This window comes from Idiotropiscis lumnitzeri, chromosome 9, assembly GCF_059441095.1.
Source record: "Idiotropiscis lumnitzeri isolate Australia: NSW breed Sydney's pygmy pipehorse chromosome 9, RoL_Ilum_1.0, whole genome shotgun sequence".
NCBI classification, from domain to species: domain Eukaryota; kingdom Metazoa; phylum Chordata; class Actinopteri; order Syngnathiformes; family Syngnathidae; genus Idiotropiscis; species Idiotropiscis lumnitzeri.
This window is the reverse complement of record NC_142399.1, coordinates 11,879,336-11,897,917: the sequence shown is the minus strand read 5'-3', so window position 1 is coordinate 11,897,917 and position 18,582 is coordinate 11,879,336. Positions and strand designations below refer to the sequence as shown.

The 18,582-nt window shown below is 43.4% G+C and overlaps 1 protein-coding gene across 2 annotated transcripts in view; it reads left to right on the top strand.

Moving 5' to 3' along the window:
- The window catches only part of srbd1 (S1 RNA binding domain 1), a 44,135-nt gene that overhangs the window by 3,823 nt on the left and 21,730 nt on the right, over positions 1 to 18,582 (top strand). For both annotated transcript variants that reach the window (XM_088305053.1, XM_088305052.1), the window contains exons 5-13: positions 325 to 442; positions 517 to 655; positions 976 to 1,072; positions 1,143 to 1,311; positions 8,144 to 8,247; positions 8,340 to 8,447; positions 8,515 to 8,672; positions 9,880 to 9,970; positions 10,082 to 10,189. In XM_088305053.1, coding sequence (XP_088161179.1) covers positions 325 to 442; positions 517 to 655; positions 976 to 1,072; positions 1,143 to 1,311; positions 8,144 to 8,247; positions 8,340 to 8,447; positions 8,515 to 8,672; positions 9,880 to 9,970; positions 10,082 to 10,189 — 1,092 coding nt within the window. The remainder of the gene's footprint in view (positions 1 to 324; positions 443 to 516; positions 656 to 975; positions 1,073 to 1,142; positions 1,312 to 8,143; positions 8,248 to 8,339; positions 8,448 to 8,514; positions 8,673 to 9,879; positions 9,971 to 10,081; positions 10,190 to 18,582) is intronic.

The window sequence follows — 18,582 nt, the reverse complement described above, 5'->3', positions numbered from 1 at the left end:
CACATGAAATATTGAGTGATATTTAACAGCTTAAATCTTTTCTTTACAAATGCAACATCCATTGTTTGTCTCATTTTTAGTGAATGAGTGATGCAGAGAAGTGCTCTGACGTACCACCAAAATCAAGTACTGTTGGTGGCTGTGACTTTTGCTAGCCAGAGGGAGAGCTGTGCTGTATTTGTTTTCATGAAATATATGAATGCAATGCCTGTACCGTTACATCCTTGCTAGAGAGACGATTACAATTGAGAGTTAAATGGCTACTTTGCATGTTCAAATATTAATATTAACAATTCATGCAACCTAATCTATATCTTATTGTAGTGCTTTGGCAAAGAAGACCCAGTCTGTGGTTAACACCCTGAGAAAAGATGGCGTTTTGACTGCTGAACTTGAAAAAGGCCTGAAGAGCTGCCGGTCTGCCGATGAACTGGATCATGTGGTCAGAATATTGACTAAGGACTGAAAAAAATGTACAAAAAAAAAACACAGAGTCAAGCTGTCTTGTTTTTGCAGTACACTCCTTACAAGAAAGGATGCAAGGTGACCAAAGTGCGCAAGGCCAAAGCACTGGGCCTCGAGGCAGCTGCCACTGCCCTGATTGAGGCACCGCACACGCTGGATTTAAGGACATGGGTTCAACCTGAAACAGAAGGTGCGATACACACACCCATATACACCACAAGTATGAGTGACTCAGAAATGAGTCTTGTACTGTAATTGCAGTTTTTATTATCCGACAATTGAATCACCTCTTGGCAGACAGACCCAAACACGCTAGAATTTTTGCACGCTCATGTATCCTGGTCAAAAGTCCTCACGTAACTGGCGACTTTGGAAAAAACCGCCACTGACACCAGTTTCACTCATGGACACAGAAGTTGGGAGACATCAAAATCAAAGCATGATGCTGGAAAAAGAGCCATTGGGGAACATGAACATGAAGTCACTTTTGCTTGTGTTGTTTTACGTCAGGTCTCTCCTCTGTGGAAGAGGTGTCAACAGGCGTGCTCCATATTCTAGCCTACACCATCGCCAAAGACCCCGAAACACTCGCCCATGTGAAAACATTGTGAGAGCACATCCACACACACGTAAGCCCTTCATCGTTCCTCTTTTTGAATATGGCGCTGCACCTGTAGGTGTGAGAATGACGACATCAGCCTCCATTCATCGGTGACCAAGACTGCCCTCAAGGAGAAAGAAGAGAAGCCAGACCTGGGCGACAAGAAAAACAAAAAGCTGGATGTTGACAAGTTCCACCTCTACTTTGACTTCACCAGCACAGTCCGGCGCATCCAGTCTCACCAGGTGTGCCAGATAGTCTTGATTGTGACAATGTTCTTTGTAGCTTTGAGGTACGAATTGAATACGCTCGATGACCATGCTTATATCTGATATATCCCAAATCATCTTTGACCGCTGAAATGCCGTTATTCCTTTCCATCCTCCCGCGGCCAAAAACCTTTTGCATGTTTTTGAATAAGGAAAAATCAAAAACATAATTACATTTGAATATGATGACCTACACTGTTTGTGCATCATGATTCAATGCTGCAATTCAATTCATTGTGCTGCTCCTTTTGGTGCGCTCATCTTAACCACCGGAACGAAGTACAAGTGACTCAGTAAGATGCTGTAATATTAGTCTTTTTTTGTAGAGGATAAAGAATACCTGCCTGTGAGTAGTATTTTTTATTTCTCTACGTGTGTTGCTCTACTGTTTGTATTCAAATATCTGTTGCTTTTAGTACTGCAAATATTGATGCTAACCTTTTTCAAGTTAAAGGTCTTTTGCATTGTTTTATAGCCTTAGGATAAATGGATTATGTGGTTGCTTTAAACACACAAGGTGCATTTCTTGGTTTGACGTAATTTGTCAGCACATCTCAACTGGGAGTGGTATGCACAGTACGGTGGACCCTCCAAAGTTGACAGAAACATAAATGGTATTGCTTTCTGGAAAAATGTAGTTCAAAAGTTGCATACAACTTGCACATGAAACCGTTGTCATTCTTGGTCTAAGATGACACAGCAAATGTCTTGAAACATCCCATGGAGAATCTAAGATTACCTCCACGAGTTTGCTTTTTGTTAATGCCTCTACAGCAGTGCTTCTCAATCATTTTCCGTTACGCCCCCCTAGCAAGAAGAAAACAATTCGTGCCCCCCACCACCACCACCCACTCTCCACCGCAACTATAAATAATAGCATTTTTGTTGCAAAACAAATCTACACCATATAAATAATACTCACTGCGCACAATGGGCAAGGAACGCGCCACTGCCAACTACTGGAGTGATGTGCAATTACAATTTATTGGAGTACGGTGGGAAAAAAAAAAGCATGTTCACACGTGCCCCCCTCAGCATCGCACCGCGCTCCCCCCCTGGGTGGCCCACCCCTCTATTTGAGAAGCACTGCTCTACAGCAAGCAAAGACAGAAAGTGGATTAGTTAAAACGGTATTCAATTAAAACTATTGAGCTAACAATTTTATGGCTTAAAAGCACGTTTTATGTTATTGAATGACTTGTAGAGCATATTGCAAGTTTGATTAGGTACCGTTGTTTTTGTGTAAAGTAATGAACAGTGTCAACCCAATCAACTTTAAAAGCTCTGATTAGCTTCCATGCGCAGCAAGTGTTTTGACTTTTCCGTCATATACACCCGTAGCAACACATGGCATGTGTTTGTGCCCCGTGCGTGACGCTGACGAACACGAAACCACGTCAGTTGCGGTTAGCCTCTTTACCCGCTCTGCAGCTCTCACCCCGCCCCCACCGTGCCCCGCCACCCACCAGTGACTGGTGGGTTACTCAGAGTTGGTCCCGGGCCTCATATGTCACCACAACTCCCGTCAGCCGCTCCCGCATCTGTGCCACACCAACACGCTCTGGCAAACGGGCTCTGCCCTACAGTCTTTAAAGAACACACACATGTGCACACACACATCCAGCAAGTCCCCCTCGTTCTTTCCTCTTAACATATGTGACATGTCCCCCGTCGACATGCCATTGGATTAGAGCGCGTGACTGACAGGCGTTCTCCGGCCCTGACAGTTCCTGCTGCCCCGAGCGGAGGGAGGGAGGGAATGAATGAAGAAAGGAAGGAAGACAGCACATATGTAGAGGCGCGTTTGTCATTTATCCCCCCTCAGCTCCTCGTCTCTCCCGCCCACTTAATTCGATGACTCGCTTTTGTCACAGAGCGTTAATCCACAGTGACCCTGCTAGCTGTCGGACCGCGGCTAAAATGAACCTTTTCTTGCCGTCAAGTCGGCAGGGTGGTGGTGGGGAGACAGGTGGTGCGTGTGTGCGCGTAAGACCGTTTGCTTTATCACATTTGGTGCAAGTTGACTGCCTCCCCTGAGTTGGAGGGAAGGATTGGGCCGCTTTCAGAAAGAGACAGATCATGTCAATTTTTCGAGTTGCTACTTGATTAGGTATTTATCGGTTGATTGAGATATTAGCAAAATCTATTAAGAAAAACACTTTTATGACTTCATCCTTTTCTATGATCCGTTTTGCATTTAATTGCGCCGGTTGAGTGTTTGGTCTGAAATTGAGTGAGTTTCACAAGTACCTTTTTTTATGACTTGAAACTGTTCTATGACTGACCTCATGGCTCAATTTCATTGTATCTCAAATTAGTTGAAATTAGCTGACTCACCAACCTGTTCATGGCCTATTTGGTACCGGTGAGCCTTAATAGAGAGAGAAAGATAATATACATGTCTGCAATCCCAATCGGCAATGTACGTAATCACCACTTAAAGTTTCCGATCAGGAATAGGCATTAGCAACACCTCCCCCCAAAAGTTCTAGCTGCTCTGTAACTGAATCGTGTCATAACATTGTGAGAAAAAAATTGTAATCTTATAAGGACATGCTTTTAGGGGAAAAAAAGTCCATTTGTATATTTGTGAGAATAGTTATAACTTTGTCAATAAAGATTACAAGAGTAAAATCAAAATTTGGTGAAAAAACTTTCCAAAAATAATGGGACCAGAAAGTTAATGATTAAAAAATATATTTTTTTTATGCTTTGAAAGTATTTCCCTGATTACTCCTCAGTCTATAGTAACTCAAGGCAACACCAGTGACTCCCACTTGAAGACTGAACAGTTTGATAACTGAATCAATATCAATCTGTTGAGAACTCGCGCCACCTGAAGCATAATTCTTTTGACGCACGTCAAGATGCAGAGCTAGGATTTAGCGGTAATCCCATCAGATTTGATTTTAGGGCCTTCTTGTGAAGGGTGCGCGTTTAGCTTATAGCTATAACCAGCCGGCGTACGCCAGGGTGGATTTGCAGGCTGCGATGCCACTTGCTCTGCGATCAATCGGCAGCTAAGCGCAGCAGTCAGGGGCTCGCCTGCAGAGGGCTCGGCATAAATGGACCTGCTTCATCAATTCAACACTCCGCTTTGATGGACAGGTGGAACAAGTTTGTTTTGCTCTGCCTTTCACATACAAGCGGCATTTAAGATGGGCTCCTCGCAGGATAATTACGTGTCAAATAATCAATTTCTCCATTTGCCTCTGAAATTTTCTTTCAGGTTGTTAGCCTTTGTCTCCAATTTAGTGGTTTTGAGCAAAAATGTTTTGTGTTCTGGTCTTTGCCTCCCATTTACAAGAGGGCCCAACCAATTAATCAGATGATTGATTTAATTGGGTGATATTAGTTCTTCTGGAATTGTAACTTTTTTTGACACCCCTGAACACTCAAGACAAAGATAATGACATTCCAGATTAAAAAAAAAAAAAGGCAGGTTATTTTTTTTTTTTTGCGAAACAAAACAGTGAAATCTTGCCTGTATTTCACAACGTTATTGTTGTAAGCATTAAGGGAAACTATAAAACTTTTTTTTTTAAGTAATTTGGCCGAGTCATTGGTTATTGAAATTATATTCCGCCAAATATCAGAATCGGTATTGGCCTTAAAAAAGATATAACACACTTTATTGACCTTCGCTGCCTGACCCTCACTGAATGCACGAGCGTTTGGAAACAGCCTTGTGTCCCAGTTGTGTCATCCAGGTCAGCGTGTGTGTATGCATGGTGTGGATGGATGTGTTGATGACAGTATTCCTCTAAAGAAAGACGGAGAGAGACAAGGAGACAGATAACGAGAGGACAGCGGTTGGCCGACTGCCCTGCCCTGCGGGGGGTTTTCTACCGCTGCCGGTCGGGTGATGACGGCGGTCGGTCGGTCTGTCTGTCTGTTTGCTCTTGTCAGGCGTTGGCCGCTACTTCGCTACCTGTCACTCTGGGCCCGACTTAATGCGCAAACACACACTTCTCGCTGTGTCTCGCATCACCATTCCCCTGGTATCACACGCCGTCTCCAGCTCGTGACCCAAGCTGGGGAGAAAGTGAGGAACATGCGGGCTCGGCAATGAAGTGTGGTCTCATTTTGTTGCGAGACATTTGGGCCACCCACTTGTACTTTTCATGGATTGTTTTGGAGAAGCTACATTCAATTTAGTGCAATTCAGTTCAGGTCCATTTAATTTATATTGCACCAAATCACATCAGATGTTATGTCAAGACTGTTACATAAGGATCAGGTGAAGAGTCATTCCCCTTAAACAAGGACCAAGTGAATCATAATCAGAATAACTTTATTGTCATTATACCACAGGGTGCAACAAACTAGAACAGACACAACCTGTCCAAGAGATATAGAATAATGATGCCCGGTGTTCGCTGAAGAAAAGAAAAACATAATCATAATGGATTTTATCGATAATGCACTTTACATTTGCGAGAATCTCAAAGTGCTACAAGGGCAGGTAATCATCAAATACAGTGAAAAAAAGACATGGTGTTTAAAAAGCACATGGGCATATAAGGCAGTGGAACATAAGGGAGGAGGGTGGGGAAAATCCCCAGACTGAAGTCCTTTGGGGGGGTCGCGCGGTATGGATTTGAAAAATAAAACTCAGCCAACAGGCAACAATTAGCATACGACACACAAGAGTACTGCATGTTGAACATTAGAGCCCTCCTGCAGGTTTCGCAAGCCATCAGGGCGCCATCACTTCCCATCCGCAGGTGCGCCATAATAGAGAAACTTAGAGGGGGTACGGGGGGAAGCCAACGAAGGCGTTGAATTGCATAGTGCTTGGCAACGGAGGCCAAGGAAACTCCACCTACAAATAAAGCCAAGCCTCTGTCTGCCTCGATTGGATGGTGTCTTAAGTAATTGGATAGGTTGTCAAACGTGTAAGAAAAAAAAAAGTCGCAGAAATCTAAACTGGAAAGGAAGACAGTGCTCTGTCTCGTAGTTCAAATGGAAACTGTCAAAATGGGTGGTAACCAGCTATTACATTTGGTGTGTCACTACTAGGTAGTCCGGGTCACCAAAAGTAAAAATTGCAGTTCACTACCTACCTTGGATTTTTTTAAAGGACTCCCAGGGCCCCCTGTGTTCAATTGAAGGAGTCAGTCAGGCAGACGTTCTAGATTGACAATGTTTTGGGTGACTAAATACGTCCGTTTTCCAAATGTTTAAAAATGACGGTGCACGGATTTAGCCCAGGCTATGTTCGTTTAACTAGTTTAACCTCTCGGGCTTTTGCAGATGTTGGGCATCTGTCGGGAGGTGTACGATTTGATGAATATCACTTGAGAAATGTCATCGCAGTCAGAGTGGACGCCCGCAGCGGAAACATGCCATCCGGGGAGAAATCTAAATTTCACCCTAATTCGCGCAAGCTCGCCCCTTACATGCCATTAGCTGTGTTTTTCATGTTGCCGTTGTCACTTTAGTGCAAGGGTGCCGCTGAGGTCTAATGGTTGTGGCACGGCGCGTGCGTGCGTGGGTGGCGGGGGCAGGCCTGGCGGTCCTCGCCGCTGACGGTGGCACAGTGGTGGCATTTGTCAGCTCGGTTTTTCCACTTGGGCTCCAGATTGACGTTTCGTTTCTCGTGCCTTGCGCCGCGGCGGGCTAAAGGTTCCCCGCTGAAAAGGTCAGACACTTACTACTGTTTGCTTAACAGCATGTAACAGTTCCTCTGAAGGGGGGAGCCAAAGATGGGTGGGGCCACAGCACAACAGGCCTGGCCACCGGACACACTCGGAGGCTCATCACTCAATTGTGTGTGTGTGGAGAGTAGGAAGTGTTTTAGTTTTCCGTGGCTGTGGATTCAAATTTGTCATCATTTCTAATGAAGTAATTCTCATGCAAGACGATATATCATTGAAGTTTTAGCGAACAGTGGATGGTGTGGCCACCATCCTCCCCTGACTTCTAATCTATTGAGAATCTTCCACCTTATAAGGAAGATGCTGGATGACAGAATAGTCCAAAACTGCAACAAAAATGATTTAATTAAAAACTCAACTGGAAAACTTTGTGAAGTCTGTTGATATCATGGTGTGTGTGTTTTTTTTAAATTAAATTCCATTGTATTATTGAAACCAAAATCATTAATTTAGGCAAAAACAGTCAAATAAGTTGCACTCAGTATTTAGGAAAATGAACAAAAAAGCTACTGCCTTCTATTTTTTCCTTTTGTTTTTATTTTTATTATTATTTTTTTTTTAATCAGGGGAGAACACCTCAGTGTGGCCACTATCATCATCCTCCGTCCTTAACGCTATTGAAAATCTAAGGAGCATTATTCAAAGGCAGCTCTATTAGGGTGAATGTCAGTAACAATAGTAATTTTGCAATTTTTTTCAATGATTCCCCCCAATAAAATCCCCTAAAAGAATCTTTAATTGTTGATCATTTAAAGTCATCATAAGTTGCATTGCTGAAAATGAATAAAAACTGCAAATGCTTAACAATTTGGAATTTTGGATCAAGGTAAAGGGAGAAAAACTCATGACCAACATCATCACCTGCCCTCAACCATGTTGAGAACCAGTGGCGCAACCTTGTTATTTAGAATAATGTATTTTACGCAAAAAACAAAAAATGATTGCATTCATTTGATTCATTCCAATGACTACTTGAGAAAATTACGGTAACAGAGTGAGGAACACAATTCTTCACATTTTTGATTTTTGCAACACGCCTAAATGATCCGCATTCCTAAAAGAAGTCAAATGAAATGCACCATTTCATTGTTTCCTTCCCACAGCAGGGTATTTTGAATTGAACGCATCTTCTTTGATGTACTGCACAGACGTTGGCCATCAACCGAGGGGAGAGTCTCAAGATTTTGACAGTGAAGGTGAACATCCCTGACAGGGTCAAGAAGAACTTCTTGTCGTGGTCCATCAACAACAGGTCACAACATCCATGCAGACTAGCACGCGCGCACACAGACATTCGCACACTCACTAGTTTGTATGATAAACAAAACCTTACTTCCAATGCAGGTGGAAGCCAAAGACGTATGCTCGGCAAGAGCTTCAAGCGCTCATCAAGCATTCAGTAGAGGACTCTTACAAAAGACTCATTGTGCCTTTTCTCACCAGAACGTACAGGTTTGCCCTATTCTTTGAACTTTATCCTTACCCTCAATTCGTGTCTCATTTCCCCGTCTGTTTTTAGAACGAGCCTTACTAAAACAGCCGAGAAGGAATCGGTCGCCATGTTTGTGCGCAACCTCCGCCAGCGCTTGTTGATGTGTCCAGTCCGAGGCTGCACCATGATGGGGGTGGACCCCGGCTTCAGACACGGCTGCAAGCTGGCAATCCTCTCCCCGACTGGTGAGAGAATGAGGATGTGATGTGGTCTCTCGTGTAAAAAACAACAGTTGGCAAATGGGATCCGCACACCAAGCAAATGAGCGATGGAAAAATTGTGACCCTTTTTCGTGTATTGTCATTTAAGTGACACAATTACCCAATTTTGGCAAATCTTTTCCAACTTCACAAATCCTCAAAATGCTGATCAAACTTTGACGCCGTGCACCATCCACGTTAAATGACAGGTGAGAAAGCTTCACAAGTGTTTAAAAATAAATTCCTCTCCATTAAAATTCCTGGAACTCTAACTGCGTTTATTATTTATTTATTTTTTGCTGGGGAAAAACAAATAAATGCCTTACTTCTAGTAAGAGTTTGGTCCCATCTAACATTTTCTTTGTCAATGGAAAACAAATTTATCACCCTTTATAAATGCTTGTTGGTTAGAGTGAAGCCCTTTCTTTCCCAGCAGCACTTAGGAAGAGTAACCCATGTATTTGTTATATCAAGGCTAGATTGCTGCAATGCACTCTACTTTGGAGTCAGCCCGTCCTTCCTCAAGCGCCTCCAACTGGTGCAAAATGCTGCTGCTCGCCTTTTTAATTGTAACAGGGAAGATGGATCACATAACCCCAATCTTGGCCTCTCTTCACTGGCTCCCAGTGCACTTTAGAGTTTTGCTTTTAAGATACTTCTGTTTGTCTTTAAATGGCCTCGCCCCACCGTACGTCTCTGAGCTCCTCCACCACTACGCACCTGCCCGCCGCCTCAGGTCTGCGGACCAAATGCTGTTGGAGGTGCTGAGGACTAAGCGCAGCCTCAGGGGGGATCGCGCCTTTTCTGTTGCTGGTCCTTCCCTGTGGAATGAGCTCCCATTGAATGGTGGGGAAGCCCCGTCTCTGTCCAGTTTTAAAACCCGTTTGAAGACATTTTTATTCTTTAGCTTTCGACTCAACGTGAGACTGCTGCTGTTCTGCTGTTCTTATGGTACCTATTGTATATGGTTTTATGTGTTTTAATTTGAGTTCTAATTTATAAATAAAGTTGTATTGTATTGTTTGGTGCTGTAATTTAATTTTCCAGCTAATGTACCTCATTTTAAAATGAGGCACATTGGCAAATGACATATGGGCATGCGGGTAAATGCACAAAGTCTTGTGTCACCTGGAGCAAACTGGTCTCGCATTGTCTGCTATCTCTCACTTGTTTCAATCTCTTCTGCTCCCAGGTCAAATCCTCCACACTGACGTTGTCTACCTGCACGGTTGCCGCAATGATAGAGAAGCGGAAAAATTGCGTCACCTTATGATCAAATACAGGTACTGCCACAGTTTATTGACACTTACTTCAGATTTGCTTGGAAGATGATTGTCCTTATTTAATTGTCTAGCTTACTCACTGTTCCGTTCCCGTCCGCTTGTCAACACTAGCTGCAGCAGAGTCGTCATCGGCAATGGGACGGCATGTCGTGAGACAGAGGCCTTCTTCGCTGACCTCATCACCAAGTGCTACTTTCACCCCCTGGATGTGTCCTACTGGTAAGATCGCACCCCCAAGTGCACACAAATGGAGTTCAGTCCGCCGTAAAGTTGAAAAGTGTCAACTGCTTTGAGATTTTTCACCCTCATTTGGATGCACAAAGAGCCGTGACTGTACAACGCATGCTCTGCTGATGCTTGCGTCTCTTATCTCAGTTTGAACGTCCCTCAGGTACACTCCAGGGGGTTCAGTTTTATCAAAACCATTTCTTATACCGTCTTCTCAAATAACTTCATCCCGCCAGTGGAAACAGGTTTCCCCTTTCATTGGAAAATGCAATGTAATTGTGATTGAGCCATGCGTAAAAGGAACAAGACCTCAATTTGACGTAGTCTTGCCAAACACCTACAAAAGGAGTGCTGCTTCAAAGGTTCTGTCTTAAATCCTAATCATAATAATAATGATGCTAAGTTTCAGGGATGTATTCATTTAACATTAGTGGTGGTGAGTTGCACTGCATTCAACTTTTGGAGTTGGTTTTCAAATCTGTTTTTCAATTCAACATATTTCCCTGTTTCTTATGTCTATTTCCGTTAGTAAATTAGTCACGAACTAAAGCATTCACTCCTGAGATCATTTTGGCCTGGCGGCTAACTCTGTTGCTAACCAAAAGAGCAGCACCACCGCAGAGAAACAATGTCACAGACGAATTACATTTTGGTTACGAAAATGTTGTAAATGGATTCCTCGCGCTTTATTGAAGGTGATGTGTTTGTACAAATGAGGGCCTCCCCTCTCATTGATGCTTCCTCATATCTGACATTGTTTAAATAGTAAGTGTAAAGTTCATTATCTTCTACATGAACAAGCGAATATATTCTATGCGATTTTCAGAGAAGGGTATTTTTGAAAAAAGACGGACTAAGCAACCATGGAAGTGTTTTTTTTGTCCGTCCCGTAATCATCCGTAACCGGGTCAAATACTGACGTGTGAGATTTAGCTCTGTGAGAGACTAGTGCATATAAGTGAGTTCGTCAAACTGTTAACCCAGAAGTGGTTACTCGTAAGGTAAGTGGATGTGAAGAGGAAATTAGCCAGCTAATGAGCTTTATGTAATGTTCATGAACACTTCTGCCAATAGCGTCTCGCCCGCGGGATCAGGCACGATTGATTTAAAAAAATCAAAACCAATATTCAATATTCATTTTTACTTATTTTTGGGGAGCATCAGTTTGACGGACTGATGAAAAGTTAGGACAGGAGCGCTTTAAAAGGACGAGGACAGACACGGTTAGAGGACTACTTACTTTATGAATACGGACGGAGGGATGATGACGGAAGGGTATCCAGGTTGCGGACAGGGGATGGACCGGAAAAATAGGGTCAAGTGCCAATGTTCGTAGATTTTACAACCGCCAAACACACCTCTGCTCTCTGACAGTGTCAATCAAAAATGTACTGATTGATGTAATCATTAAAATGGAATGTTAAAGTCTGGGCTGGAAAGGTTGAGTGAGCAGAAGGATGAAGAATGTTGAAAAAAAAACAAAAGATGGAGGTGAAAGAGAGAAAAGGGTGGAGGTGCACAGGCAAATAGGAATGCAGCCCCCCCCCGACCCCCCGCCCAGAATATTCCACCCCCACTCCCATAGTGAGTATTGTCTATTAAAGCCATCTGGAGTTTGTTTCACTTTGTGCCAATTAAGGGGGATGCTTTGCAGTGCACGTTGTGTCTGTAACCGGGCCCGGTCCTCACTTGCACGTACAACACTGCAGGAGTTCTCTCCAAACATAACAAGCGAGCGCCCTCGCAGCGCTTGCTGCGGCTCTGTTTGTTGACTCGAGGCTAGTGTCGGGACCGCAGCCTAGAACCACGTATGCGGAATGCGTATCATCCCGAGTTCATCGGCGACAACACCTTTGCTCTATTGGTCCACATTTTTATCTTCTTTTAAAAGATTGGTTTTTTTTCAAGAGCAGACCCCTCGAATGCGTGGTGTTTATGACATTAATGTGATTGTTTTCATTAAATATATTTTTTGCTTCGAGTTGCTCCAGCTATAATGTCTCTCCTGTTAATTCGTTTAATGGTGCTATTAGGCTTTAAAAGGCGTTTTTCATAATTTTCTGATGTGGTTCTGGCTTTATTATGGGTATGAATCCATATCAAAACTGATATTTTTACAACACGATTTTCAAACAAATGCTATCGCTCCGCTCCACAAACTATGCTTCTGTTTGCGAACAGTCGCAGCACCTGTGTTTAGAAAACATACTAAAGCTTATGCTTCGTGAATATTTTGTTCGAATTAAATCGTAATAAATGACTTCAATGAATTCTTCATTTACTGAATTAACAATAACACCGCTGTTTCTTATAATGATATAGGTAAGTCGCTCCAGTGTGTAAAAAAAAAAAATGCATCGAGAAGACGAAAAGAATACATACAAGTTGCTCCGATGTATTAGTCTCGTTTTGGGGGGAAATGTATTTTACAAAATCTGAAACCAAGAAGGGCGGCACGGTGGCCGACTGGTTAGCACGATGGCCTCACAGTGAGAGACAGCATCGGGCGTGGGTTCAATCACGGCTCCGGCCATCCTGTGTGGAGTTTGCATGTTCTCCCCGTGCCTGCGTGGGTTTCCTCCGGGTACTCCGGTTTCCTCCCACATTCCAAAAACATGCATGGAAGGCCGATAGAAATATTCTCCGGGCACATAATTGCGTCACTGTTTGTGTGAAGCACAGAAAATGCATAGTAAAATACTTTCTGGAACTCAGAAGGGACTTTGGCATGATTAAGGCTCTTTGGACTTTGGTCCTTATAGTGTACTATACCAGTATTGTATATTCCATATACGTAATGTTAACACCAGCATGTGCCAGTGTCCTTTATTCAAGAGCCCCTGAATATATCCAGCTGCTTGGCCTGCCACTTTGGACCAACAAACAGTTCCTCAATAGACGACAATGATTGGGGCCCACTGCTCCTCTGCGCTAAGTACCGTGTTTGTCCTCCCCTGCTGGCTGACCCGCGGTCGACCCTGACCGTCCTCATTACAACATCAACGAACATGCTGTCAACGACACTTTCATTATCTGCGTATGAACGTAATATGAGCAGCATGACGTCTTGCCTATTGCCGCGACCGCCTTCATGATAATTAAGTCACCCTATTTCAGGAACATTTTGTTACTTGGCCGTGACATTAAATCTATACTTGTCGAAACTGGGGTAATGAAATATAATACTCTGCCTTATTTAGGTGACAGGAAGTTAGTGATGGAAATATTTTATGATCTTGATTGGGACTCAGTGGAACATCCAAAGTTCAGCAGACTCTTGGAAAGGTTTTAGGTCATATTTAAATGATTTATCTTGCCCCTCATGTTAACGTGGCATTCAAACCGGGGTGTGCAGACTTCTCCTATCCACTGTACATGGCTGTCGATGCCGGCATGCGCTACAGACAGCCCTTGCCGTCACACTTATTTCATGGAAACGCTGCAGCCTGATTTGCGCCGTCTGTTTTCCGTCCCCCATTGTGGCTTCCATGGGTCTTCCGCCTCCCTCCCACTTAATCTTTTGCAGCCACCTATCTCTCTCCCTCTGTCCTTCTGCTTTCGTGCTCGGCTGGAATGACGGCCAGAAATGTCAGACTGCCGCCCATCCTTAACTTGAAATTGCATGCGATTGGATTGTGTGCTTTTAAAGGGCCTTTAAAATCAGTTCCTCATATGCTTGCGAACACTGATATAAAAGGACAGTTTTGTGGTGTTTTTTTTTTTTTTTTTTTAATTTTATTTGCAAATTTATAATTTTACTGGTACTTCAGTTACTTGCTTAACATGCTCCTAGCCACAAAATGGCATAAAACAAATTCTACTCTTCATAGCGTATTCATGTTTTCTCTATCAATAAATGGAGTGCATGATTACTGATGTTAACATTTAAAATTGTGACCTGCTGTGGAAAACAGTGGTTTTAATCAGGTAAAGTCTCACGGGCTTTCAATTTAATACAATACAATACGTCTTTTTCCGATTCCAGCCACAAAATGACATTCAATTTACTTGCTAGTTAAAGAGAATAAAATTGTGAACATTCTGGATTATCTCTGGGTGCCATAGTCTTTTGTACATCCACCAAATAGTGAGGTGAGTTTTGGGGTTGATGTTTGGCTCTGGCCCTCCTATGTGAGGTTTGTGTTTTGTCCCTCGTGCTTACGTCCACATTTTTGGGTTCTTTGAAGAGATAATAGTCCAGCAATCAATGTGAGCCTGTATGGTTGTCTGCGTGCTCTGCAATTAGCTGGAAACCAGTCCAAAGTGTTCTCCTCCTCTCACCCAAACTATAGTAAGCGAACCCCCCGACACACACACACACAAACACAATCGCACTTAAAACCCTGCAAATCTGAATAATAAGCCTACCACAATATGATGATATACTGTATGGCATGCTATTATTTTTTTTACCAGATGACTCCCTTCAAATAATCACATTTACCATTTTTTTAGTTAATGGACTAGACCTCAGATTAGGTTGATTGCATCTTTACATTACATGATTAGACTTGAACGAGTTCCTGCAGAATGAGCACTAACCCCCACTTAGTCAATAACGTGTGCGTGCCGTGTGCACCAAGAATGACAAGTTGACAACGTCTGGCCGGAACGAACTGATGCTAATGATATGAGAGGGCAAGATTATGGGGAGGGGTGCTGCTGGGCAGTGGTGGTGATATACACACATACATACACACACTGAACACAAACACAACAGCTCCCGGCTGACTCATTTCTTGACCACTTGCTTTGTCACCACTAAAGGCAAATGTGCCTGTGAAATGAAATGCGCTCTTTGGAAATAAATGGAGAAATGTCCATTTGTGTCCAAATGTCAGCTAACTCATCGGATGTGCTTTGGTTTTGAATCTTGGCTGATCCAGCTCATCTCTTTGATCGACTCTGATATTTTCTGTATGGCTTACGATGGACTTGACTGTGGTAGTCAATCATGCCTTTGCCCCAAGTAGTGGCCCGCTTTCCAAAGTGGCAGACTATCTCTCTTTCAAGTAGTAGTCATCATTCTCTCCTTGATTGGCTCCCTTGTCCCAGAGCGACACACGGATGTCTTGACGATACGCCCTTGACCGCGTTCCCCCTGCAGTGCACTCCCGGTGGGATGAGATAACTTGGACTGGCTCGCGGGACAGCGACAGCCCGGCTGTATTTATGACCGTGTGTATCCTCTGTCAAATCCCGCGTCTGGGTTCGCTACCAGGGGCCAGGTCGAGTGAGTGATGAACATCGAGTGGCAGCACCATCGTGGTCTGACCCCCGTCTAGGCATGCCGGGCCTCAGACAATGCAGCAATGCTAACACAGGAAGAGTTGGAGAGGCTGGAATTGATTTCAGATGCTGACAAAAGGGGCACATGGGGCACGCTCAAAGGTCATATCACTAAACGCGAAGGAAGCGGGTGTAAAGACAAGTTATCTGCCTTATAAATAATTTAAATCAATTGTTGACACATCATTGACTTTGATCATTGAGGGGGTTTACCAAATGTCTGGGGGGGGAGTCACTTCACGTTGCATCATAACACAGCAGATTTCCTGTGCGTCATCTTTTTATACTCGACCTTAGACTTAGCCATATTGTTCTGAGCACCACTCACTTTCCTCCTTTTTGAGCTGCAGTGCTCACGTCTGACGGTATCCACCTTGCACAGAGTAACGGCAGAATTTTGTACTTTCTGTCTGTGAGTGTGTTTTTGTCCTTTTTGGTGTGTCAGGACCTCGTTTGCAGGTTCTCCATACTTCTTATCATCCGGCCTTTTCCACTAGCAACATGCATTGTCCCATCGTGCCTCACTGGTGGTCAACTTCTGCCCGTCTCCTTCCTTCAGGGCTCCATTGTTAATGTGCCGAGTCCCAATGCCGTTTCTATATTTTGGCTTCAGTGTATCCGTGCGCATGCAGGATGGGCCTTTGCTGCAGAAGGATTGACAGAAGTGTCTGTGAGGCTTTGCTCTTTTCAGATGTGCCTCACACTGGCAGTTGGGGTTTGTGTGTGTGTGCTTGCGAGTGCACGTGGCCCTCACTGCCTGCCTCCTAGCGTCGTTGCTGGAGACTGACGGCCCTTGACACCTGCCATTTGGACGCTTTTCTCTGTGAAAAATGTCATCGCCTTCAAAGCCGACATGTATGTATTAGTGTGTGTGTGTGTGTGTGAGCGTGTGTTTGAGAGTGAGGGAGAAAGGAGACATCGCTCAAATGCGTGTCCCCGAGGTGAAGCTTTGCAGCTGACTGAACAATGGAAGCGAGCTGTTTGAGCAGCCGGGACAGAGCAACTTGCATGTGTGTGTGTGTGTGTGTGTGTTTGTTTTGTGTGTTCTTTCCATGAAGACATTATGGTATGTTAATTTGTGAGCTATTGGCTCCTCCTCGGCTTCAACTTGATGCCAGCCCAAGTCACACAAAAGCTTGTGAGTCAGATAGAAAGCAATTTAGGTGTCCTGTAAATGACCGTTTATAACATTAAATATATTTTCATTCATCTAGGTATTTGGTATTACTTTGTGTTTTATATTGTCAATGAAATAGTGCTCCATGTTTTACTTTTTCAGATTTTTTTTTTTTTTTGGGTACGCATTTTAATTTCAGTGTGCATTTGTTGAAATTATTACAGTTATAATGTATTTTTTTTTTTGTTGGATCATTTAGCTCTTCTCAGTTGTATATAGTACTTTTTTCTGTACACAGTTCATTTAACCAAGTGCAACTCTTTATACTTCTCAAAGTGTGATACAAGTACTAATTGTGGAGAATAAAGTGTAAACTGTGCATGTTGCAGTTCACCTTTTTTTAATCCATTACTGTACATTTAAGTAGAGGTCAGCTGTTTTTAATTTATATCTACAATATATTTGCATTTAATCATGCACATACATAAATATAGATGTTGAGTTTCAAACATTTATACAGTTTATTTTATTTATTTTTGTTGATTTTCTGGTACATTACAGTTGCAAAAGTAATTCAATAATTAATTTTTATTATTTTTATTTATTTGAATGTTGGCGATTAACCGAGGTAGGCATTCGTGAGTGTTTAGTCCATCTGTGAGTTCTCGTCAGTATTTCAGGCCCAACTAGTAGGTGTCGAGAATAGATTTACCGGTATCTCGCCTGACACGCAGTCAAAGAAAAAAATAACCTCAATGTGTCCCAAATTGTTTTTATTTCACCAATCACCACACAGGGTGCGCGCGTGCGTATCGTTTTTTTTTCTATTTGCCTGCTCATGCAGTGCCTGCAAAGTATTTCTGAGGTGGTACTTGGTGTCAAGTGTGAGAGTAACTCTAATAGGTTCGTTAAACGCACAGGAATATACTTTTCAGAAGACAAATTCCCACCTAATTTCTGTATTAACTTTTTTGTAATGTTCAAATTTTTGGAGGTGATAATTGTTATTTTTTTTGCTAACGTTAATCTATCAACATCAAAACGGTCAAAAACGTGATCATGAATCTATCGAATATAAGCTTCCCTTTTTGAATTGAACTGCTGCAAAGAATGAACTTTTGTTTTGATTATTTTTTTGTTTTGTTTTTCGCAATGTGATTGGGGACTTACAGAGACGCTTTGACCTCATCCAGGACGACTGTTCACTCTTCCTTGTCCAGACCGCATTGTCCATCGCTTGCCCCCAATGTTTAACTGCATTTTCCCTTGTGGAAGCAGCACTTCATCACCACGGTGCCAAACTGCACTTTTTTTTTTAACTAATGTAGCGGCTTTCTGCATGTGGCGCATGCAATGTAGATCAACAACACATTGGACATTAACTTGAGCGACGTGTGGATATCCCTCCCCCGCTTCCTTCCCGTTAACTTTTTATTCTCTGTATCAGCTGAGTTGGTGATATTATTGCCCCCTCGTCTTTTCTGACTGATCTGATGGGCTGTTCATAATTTACAGTGTGTGTGTGTATGTGCTCGAAGGCTATAATGAGGTATCAAAGTGTGTATCCGTCTCTTGGCATATTTGGACAGCAAGCGGGGGGGGGGGAAGTCAGTCATTTTGCGTGTCCGACCCAAGGCGGTCCGCGTGCACGCCTTTCTCTAAGACCGCCAGTCACATCGAGGAGCATAGTGGGAACCAAGCTTGTGTCTTTGCCCTGGGAAGGGACGGCTTCACAGGCGGACCCGTGTTTCTTCCGTGTGTTTACAGTTAGGAGTGAGGGGTGCAAAAAATGCTGGCCCTCCCCCTCTACCAACACCCCACAGGGCGTCCAAGTCATGTCTTTCCAAGCAGAGGCAACTAATGACTTTGTGTGACCCACGCAGGCCTCGGAGCTGGCTAGCAGACAACCTTCTGCTGCCTGCCAGGCCGATGCCCCCGCCGCCACGGCGGCCAGTGATGCCATGGACCATGAGGGCTC